The 8315-nt window shown below is 58.1% G+C and overlaps 1 protein-coding gene across 1 annotated transcript; it reads left to right on the top strand.

Moving 5' to 3' along the window:
- Positions 1 to 167: 167 nt before the first annotated feature.
- SYT15B (synaptotagmin 15B) lies at positions 168 to 8303 on the top strand. The gene is made up of 8 exons (XM_027962234.3): positions 168 to 258; positions 1209 to 1401; positions 1920 to 2062; positions 2989 to 3284; positions 4746 to 4916; positions 5484 to 5604; positions 6553 to 6732; positions 7635 to 8303. The coding sequence occupies exons 1-8, from the start codon at positions 252 to 254 to the stop codon at positions 7775 to 7777; spliced, it is 1254 nt and encodes a 417-aa protein (XP_027818035.2). The 5' UTR covers positions 168 to 251; the 3' UTR covers positions 7778 to 8303.
- The last annotated feature ends 12 nt before the right edge of the window (positions 8304 to 8315 follow it).

The raw sequence follows: 8315 nt of genomic DNA, 5'->3' as shown, positions 1-8315 counted from the left end.
GCGTGGTGGACTCCGCGCCCCCGCTGAGCCGCCGTCTGGGCCGGGCGGCGCGGAGCTGCGGCCTCTGGGGGCCGGGTGTGTGCCTCGCGCCGGCCGCCGCTCACCCGAGCGCCACAGGGCGCCGCCCTCTACCGCCACCCCCGCCCCTCCCTCCCGCTCCGCGCTTTACAACCGCCTGGCAGCGGCTGAAGGCACGGACACCAGCGAGATCAAGCTCCGGGCCCGCGCCCCGACGGCCGCAGAGCAGCCGCATGGAGGGTAAGCGCCCTCGCCTCCCCTCCCACGCCCCCGGCGCCGCGCGGCGCCCCTTCGCCACCCCCTGGGGGCTGCCTCTGCCCTGCTTCCCGCTCCTAGCGAGGTGCGGGGGTAGAGTTGAGGCCCACTCCTCGTAGAGAGCTGCGGGTCAGGAGGTGTGGGTGTCTTTCCTTCTTACCACCCAGCCCAGTCCAGATCCCCGGGTCGGGAAGCGCCCGCCTCAAGCGTGACCCAGAGGAGGGACATTCCTCGCCTAGTGCGGAATGGAGCGCAGAGCTCTCAGTGGGCTCAGGGTGAAGCCTCCGGGTCTGGGCAAGTGTGGGGGCAGCCACTGGCAGCAGAGTGCCAGTGTGCCTTGGTTTCTCACACTCGCTACTCCCGTGCCCATCTACACCCGCCTCCACCGGCTCCCACCTACTCCCCTGTATGTGGCTTGCTGTGATAGAAGGCTGAGGGGAGGGAGAGGTTTTTAGGGAAAGTTACAGAACTAACCTCTCAGCAGGTTCCAGGACCCAAAGAAGAGGGCTCTGAGTGCCACCCAGGGCATCATCCCTCCCCTGGCTTTCCTTAAGGGCATGCTGCCCACCGCCCTCAAGCCTGAACAGGAGTCCAGGGGAGATGGAGGTTCTGATAAGAGAAGGCTTAGTTTCTACACAGAAGCACAAGGAAAAATGGTTCATTTAATCCAAAATGCCAAGTCCAGAACTAAACAGCTCTGTACAGGGCATTAGGACCTCTAGGGCAATGGCGTTTCCCCTGAGACCCAGCAGAGCCGAGCCAGCAGCACCCTTCCCCAGCAGATACACGAGCACATAAGCCCTGCTTCTGTGTTGTTCCTGGGATCCAACCCAGCGAGGTGGGGTTGCTACCCAAATTCTGTCTCCAGAATGCCAGTGTTGTGAAGGGGGGTGACTTTCCCCAGGCATCACAGTACTGGTGGTGTCTGCCCCCAGAGCAGGTGGCCCTGGTGATTGGGGGCATCCTTGGGGGGCTGCTGCTGCTGCTGCTCTTGATTGGGGTGAGCTACTATCTCTGGAAGAGACTCTGTGCCACATTCACCTATGAGGAGCTGTCAGATACCACGGCTGCTTCCAGCACACAGGGAGACGCGCTCTGCCCCCCGGATGCCAGGACCCAGGCAAGCAGGTGAGGCAGGATGTGGGGCTAAAGGAGCTCCTGGCCTTGCTTCAGGCCCTCCCTGTGGAGTTTCCCTTGGAGTGGGGTGGAGAAGGAAAGGTCTGTTTGTTTATAGAGCGCCTCCTCTATGCTGTCAGCAGGCCAGGAGCAATCACAAAGAAACCCCAGAATCTGAGCCGCAGCTATGAGGCAGGTGTTATGAAGCCCATTTTCCAGCTGGGGAAACTGAGGCTCAATGGACGTAAGTCCAGATAGCACAACTAGAAAGTGGCAGAACGGGCATTCAAACTCAGGCAGGCTGACTCCAGGAGCTACACTCCTACTCCAACTCACCACGGCTGTGGGCACACGGAGGAGGTGGCTGTGCATGTCCCCTGGTGTGGGCCCGGAAGATGGTGCTCTTGCCTCCCCCGGCTCCTGCTGGCTTTTTCTCCTCTGGTTCCTGACACTTACACTCTCTGGGCTGAGCACTCTGAAGCCATACCATTCACTTGCTACCTATTTGTCATCTCCCTGCCTCTGGACAGGCCACCTGGTGTACCATTTGTGGTGCCCCCTTCCCTCCAAAGCCAAGACTGGGTACCCCTGAGCAGCAGAGAGTGGGCCCAGGTCCCACAGGACCCCTACCCAGCCCCGGAGCTCCTGCCCCACACCACTGGCAGCAATCTTGGTGAGTGTGCCCACCCGGGCCTGTCCAGGGGTCATGGTACGCCCAGGCCAGGACAGACCTATCTGCTTTCCTGGGCCTGGCTCCTGAAAAGAGTCCAGATGGGGCCCCGGATGCCAGAGTTGCCCAGTGACCACTCTTTCCAGGTATTTCAGTTTACCAATGCCTGCTGTGTCCCAGTCTGGGCTAGGTATGGCTTCATGTGCCATTTTGGAGTTAGACCATGGCTGGGGGAATCACCCCATTTTACACATTAATAAACTGAAACTCGGGAGGGTAACAGTGCCATGCCCGGCTCACAGAGGCAGTAAGCAACAAATCTGGGATCGGAAACCCAGTGTTCCCAGGTGCAGCACCTGTGCTGGGTCTTCCTCCAGGATGATGGGTTGGCCAATCCAGAGAGCAGAATAGTGGAACCTGGGCACACAGCTTTCTGCCCACCTCCTTGCTCTGAAGACCTCGCTAAGAACCACTCAGTAATTAGCTAAGCCCTTATAATTTAAAGAGGAAGACAAGAGGCAACATTTTATCACTGAGACATCCTCTGGGACACCACAGAAAGGAGCCAGGCCAGATGCTGGGCACTGCACCCACATTGCCGGCCCTGACCTCTAGGGGTGGGGGTCAGTCATGGGGGCAAGGGTTGAATGAATCCTATGTCCTCTGCTAGGAGGCCCAGGAGGAGCAGGCCTGGATGTAGAATGCCTTAGTGCTGAGAATGCGTCCTGCCCAGCTGCACTAGACAGAGGGGCTATGTTTAGTCTGGAGAAGAGTCTGGGGCAAATGTGGTCAGGAGAAGCCGGTGAACGACCTTGTCAAGACTCAGCCAAGAAGGGCTGGGCAGGGAGGGGGCGGGAGAGCCAGAGCTTGTGGTCCCCACGCCCCTGCCTTCCCCTGGCCTGCCAGTCTTTCCAGCCCCTGTGTTGTAGGAGATGCGTGCGTGGTGGGGACCATCAACCCTGAGTTCTACAAGATCCCAGAGGACAAAAGTGAGGCTGACTTCCCTGAGGGCTGCCTGGGCCGGCTGTGGTTCTCTGTGGAATACCAGCAGGAGGCCGAGCGGCTGCTGGTGGGCCTGATCAAGGCACAGCGGCTGCACGCCCCCTCAGAGAACTGTAGCCCCCTGGTGAAGCTCCACCTGCTGCCGGATGAGCGGCGCTTCCTCCAGTCTAAGACCAAACGCAGAACCACCAGTCCACGGTTCAATGAACACTTTGTCTTTCAGGTATGACCTTTGAGCTGGCAGGGTCCGGGGCCCTTTGCCTCCTGGGAAGGACAGACATTGTGCAGGAGAGCCCAGCCTCCGGTGCTAACCAGGGCCCTGCAGCCCCCAGGGGCCCCATACCGCAGGCTCTACCCTACCCCGCCTGCCAGGCCAGGGTGTACGAGAGCCCTGACCCTTGATGGTGGGGGCAGATGAGAGACTGGAAGGATGAGGGGGCAGAGGGCTGGGCTCCTCCTGTACAGGCTGCCTGGAGGGGAGAAAGAGGAACATATTATTGGAGCACCCACTGAATGCCAGGCCCTGGCTTATGGGACTCAGGAAGGCAGCCAAGACCCTGGAACATGATGAGCTTTCTGACATGGTTATCCATGGAAGGTGGAGGGTGAGACCTCCCCCCTCACCCAGGACCAGAACTCACCCGCCCTGTCAGAGGCCAGAGCAGGACCCGAGAGCCATCTCGCGGCAGGTGGTACCTCTGCAGCATGGTGGGCAGGTGAGCTCAGGGTCCTGAGGAGCTGAGGTGATGAGGCACTGAGCCAGGTGCACAGCGGCCTCGGGCGCCTCAGCAGGTGACTTGGGGCCCTTATGGGAAGCCAGCAGTCAAGAGCTCCCGAGAGGCCCTGGACAAACATTTTTAAGAGCAGGGCAGGAAGCTGACTGGCAAGGTAAGGAGAGACTTGTCTGCAACTGGGAAGAGTGTGATTTCTACCTTCTTCCGGGGCTGAGCCCTGGGAAGAGGGGTGGCATGGGGCCCAGCCCGAGGCCGTCCTGCTGGGCTCAGGCTGTGAGAATTCACAGGTGAACCTGCTCCTGTTGGAACCTCAAAATCCAAGGTGGGGAGCTTTGAATCATTCCCTGCCCTGTGCCTGCACCAGCCTTACCCTGGCCTCTCTGTGCTTCCCTCTCTAGGGAAGAGAAAGAGAAAAAAATCAAATTTAATTCACCATCTGCCTTAAGCCAGGCCCTTTAATTGGGGTTTTATAACCCAGAGAGTAAGAGCGATTATCCCATCTTACAGGTGAGGAGACTGAGTCTCAGGGAGAGGACTGTTTAGGTGCCAAATTCAGGTAGCAGAGACGGGGGTTCAGTGTCAGAGCCTGGGCTCCAGTGTGGGAACCTCTCATACTTTAGTGTAGGCAACTCACTTGGATGCCTGTTAAATGGTAGATTCTGCTTCGTGGGTCTGGGTGGAGCCCAAGGTCCCGCATTTCTAACAAGGCCCCAGGGGTGGTGGGTGCTGCTGGCTCTGGGACCACACTCTGTGTGGCAAGGCTCTGGCACAGCCTCCCACCTCCAGTGACCCCACCGTGGCAAAGGGTCCCCTGAGGATGCCTGGGTTTGGGGTGTGCAGGTCCCTGGTTGAGACACCCCTCATGGAAAGATTCTGTTTCCAGAACAACATATCACATCATCCCATCCCCTGACCCTACCTGACTCCAGCCGGGCCCTCGTCTCTCCAAGGTATCCAGCAAGAGCGTCAACCAGAGGGTGCTGAGGTTCTCAGTGTACCACGTGGACAGGCAAAGGAAGCACCAGCTCCTAGGCCAAGTGCTCTTCCCTCTGAAGAAGGAGACACTGGCGGGCAACTGCCGGCTCGTCCTCTGGAGAGACCTGGAAGCCGAGAGCCTGGAGGTAAAGGTTAGGGTCACCAGACACGTGCCAGATGACCACAAGTCTGACTACCGTAGACAGCCAGCAGGTGTGGCCCAGCAGAACACTGTCCACTACCCCTACAAGTGTGACCCGCAGTGGTGGGCCCAGGCCAGAGCTGCACGGGACAGTGGAGGTGCACCTGAGGCTCCTTTGCCCTGGAGATTACCTGGAGCATCCTGGAAAAACCACATTTGGATTTCCACCCAGATCAGTTAGCTATGAAAGTTGACACCTCAAATGGACCTGCCAAGGAAATTACCCACTCTTCCCCCAACACCTCCCCCAACCCCTGAGGATGACTCGGAATAGGCCTTGGAATTCCCCATTCCTGGCTTTGAACCCTCAGCTCTGGCCCTTACTATGTGATATTCAGCAGGCCCCTTCAACTCCCCAGGCCTCAGTTTCCCCATCTGTAAAATGGTGGATGGTTTTCAAGGAGGGAGTGTGGCTGTGTCATGAGTACCCCGGGCCTGCCTGCCAGGAGGAAGGAGGAAGGCATGGGGCCTCCAGTACCTACCTGGGGTGCTTTCCTCTTGGCTTCTCCAGCCTCCCTCCGAATTTGGTGACCTCCAGTTCTGCCTCAGCTACAATGACCGTCTGAACCGCCTCACCGTGGTCGTGCTGCGAGCCAAGGGACTCCGGCTCCGGGAGAACACGAGTTTTGTCAGTAAGGTTTCCCCCTGGGGCAGGGCCCACCCCATGATCTTGGAGCCTGGAGTCTGGCCCTCAACCCTAGCCATCCAGTTTCTGCTTGCATTTGCTACCAGGAGCATTGCTGCCTCCCAAGCCACGCCCTCCCTCTCTGCACAGCTGGGGTGTGAGAAATTGCTTCCTTATGTTGATCCACGGCTGCACCCCCTTGGCCTTCATCAAGACCGCTAAGAACCCTGAGACCAAGCCTGCCCCTCCCTTTTCCCAAAGCAGTGCCTCAGCTCCTGTGCTGTGCTGCCTGTCTCCAGCCCGGCCCTTCTGCAAAGCGAGGGCTCCCCACAGGGCAGGGAGCAGCAAACAGGGTGTCCTTGCATGCAGAGCTTGACACTCGGGTAGAACTCAGGAGCTGGGAGAACGGGGACCCCGCTCTGGCTCACCCTAAATGTCCAGCCCCATTGTGGGGCCCCCAGCAAGCAGGTGGTTGTCTGCCCCTTGTGCATCTCTGCATTTGGGTCACTACAAGCAAGCTGGCATTCAGCCTTCCACTGTGGATTCAAAACCCATCTAACAGCAACTCCCCCTGCAAAAAAACCAAAAAACTTGACCTCTGAATGGGGTGCTTAAGGGCCCCAGGAGGCTCGGGCACCCAGCAAGCAGGATCCACCCCACAATGGGGACGGATGGGCGTGTGGTGCCAGGCTCCAGTAACAAGGGCCAGCCAAACCTTGGGTGCATTCAGGAGACAGAGAGGAAGGAAGAGGAAGGGAGCCAAGCATTTCCTTGGCTGTAGGCAGTGAGCTAATCAACCCCGTTTCCTCTTGTAACGCCCTTTGGCTGCAGCAGTTGTGAGTAATGGGGTCCTGGCACCCAGGCGAGGCATGAGCCCTCCCACCCAGGCTCGCACGGGCAGGAGGCTGGGCCCCCTGCCTGCCCCTCCCAGCCTGCAGTCTGTCCTACCCCTCAGGTGTGTTTGTCAAAGTGTCTCTGATGAACCACAACAAGTTTGTCAAGTGCAAAAAGACTTCGGCTGTGCTGGGCTCCACCAACCCTGTGTACAGCGAGACCTTCAGCTTCAAAGCCAACCCCGCGGAGCTGGACACCGCGAGCCTCAGCCTGACAGTGATGCAGAGCACGGAAGCAGACAGTAAGGCTGCCCCCTCACGGTCAGCCTGGGGTGTTGGGCTAAGGCGGGGCTGCTGTGCATTCAGGAAGCACGGACCCTTTGGAGGGAGCTGGATGGTTTCTGTTCTGTGCCTAAGGAGACTAGTGCTCAGAGAGGCTAAGATATTTACCCAAGGACATGGAGCTTGCTAGTGAGATAGCTGGAGCTCACATCCAGCTTTAATCTGGTGTCATTCTCCATAGCACCCTAAAAGAGGTTAAAGGATGGCCCCTGCTGCTCCGTCCTGGGGCAGATCACCAGAGAGTTCGGGAAACAGCACAGCTACCTGCACTGGCCAAGCAACCCAGTGCTGTGGGTCTCTGTGTACCCTGTGTTGCCTCATGCCCTCTGTACAAGACTTGAGGGTCCTGGGTGAGGCTCAGGGTGGATGAGAGGGTGGAGTTATCCCACACTGCCCCTTGCTCCAGGATCCACTGTCACTGAGGCAGAGCTGTTGGGTCGGCTGGTCTTGTGGGTCAGAGCTTAGGCCCCTTCTCCATTGTGATAGTTGGTAAAAGGTGAAAATTATTGTTGAATGTTCCTGCTGAGTATACAAGTTGACTGAGAGAAGAGGGCTTCTTTCTGGAGGGGCCCCTTCCTCCCTCGGCTCTTCGATGTGAGGCAGTTTGATGGCCCACCAGGAGGATGGGGGGCAGAATGGGTGCCCGGGCACCAAAGGGCAGGCTTTTTACTTGGGCTCCCTTCCCCGTCAGCTCCAGCTCCAGAGCAAAGTCAGGACCCCTTTGGAGGCTGTTAAAAAGGAAGAGGGCTGGCTACTTCCCTTAAGAGAAGGAGCAAGTGAGAGAGAGGGAAGGCCCTGGGGATGGCTTAGGTGAGGGGGCTTCTAAGCTTCCGAGAATGACTATGTTCTCCCTCCCCTGCAGGGAGTCACGAGCTGGGCCGGGTGGTGGTGGGCCCCTACATGTACACCCGTGGCAGAGAACTGGAGCACTGGAACGAGATGCTTAGCAAACCCAAGGAGCTTGTGAAGCGCTGGCATGCACTTTGCCGCACCACCGAGCCCTAACCTGGGCGAGGAACTCAGGTCTGCTCCAGAAGCTCTCTCTCCCCAGAGCCATGCCTGACAGCCACAGGCTTGGACACTGCATCCAGCAACTCACTGGGCTGCAGGGTCAGCCTGAGCTGTGGGAACATGTATGCTGATGTATAGGAGGGAAGAGGGGACAAGAGAGCCCTTGCCTGGGCAGCGGTGTGACTGGTGGGTTACATCTCAGCAGCCCGAGAGGCCCTGCTTGACTCACTCTGTCCTTTTTTGCCCATGGGGGTGCCTGGACTTAGAATCCTGGCTCCCGGTCATCCCTGTCTTGAATTGGACTGGAAACTCAGACATTGAGAAGAAATAGTCTCTTTTAGTAAAAGCGTAGCTGTACATGTGTAGAGTGCCGTGGAAATTTGGAAAGCTGATGATGTGTTAATGTTCAGCCTACATTTTTTTCTGCTATTGTTTCTCTACCTTCTGCCCGGCAGAGAAGACAAGTTGTCTAAAGGGTTTACTTCAGTTGGTTCACAATAAATATTAGGTTGGTACAGCAGTAATTGCAGTT

Source organism: Ovis aries, chromosome 25 (assembly GCF_016772045.2).
Source record: "Ovis aries strain OAR_USU_Benz2616 breed Rambouillet chromosome 25, ARS-UI_Ramb_v3.0, whole genome shotgun sequence".
Lineage (NCBI taxonomy): Eukaryota > Metazoa > Chordata > Mammalia > Artiodactyla > Bovidae > Ovis > Ovis aries.
Note: the sequence above shows the minus strand (reverse complement) of the source record. Positions and strands in the feature narration are given on the sequence as shown.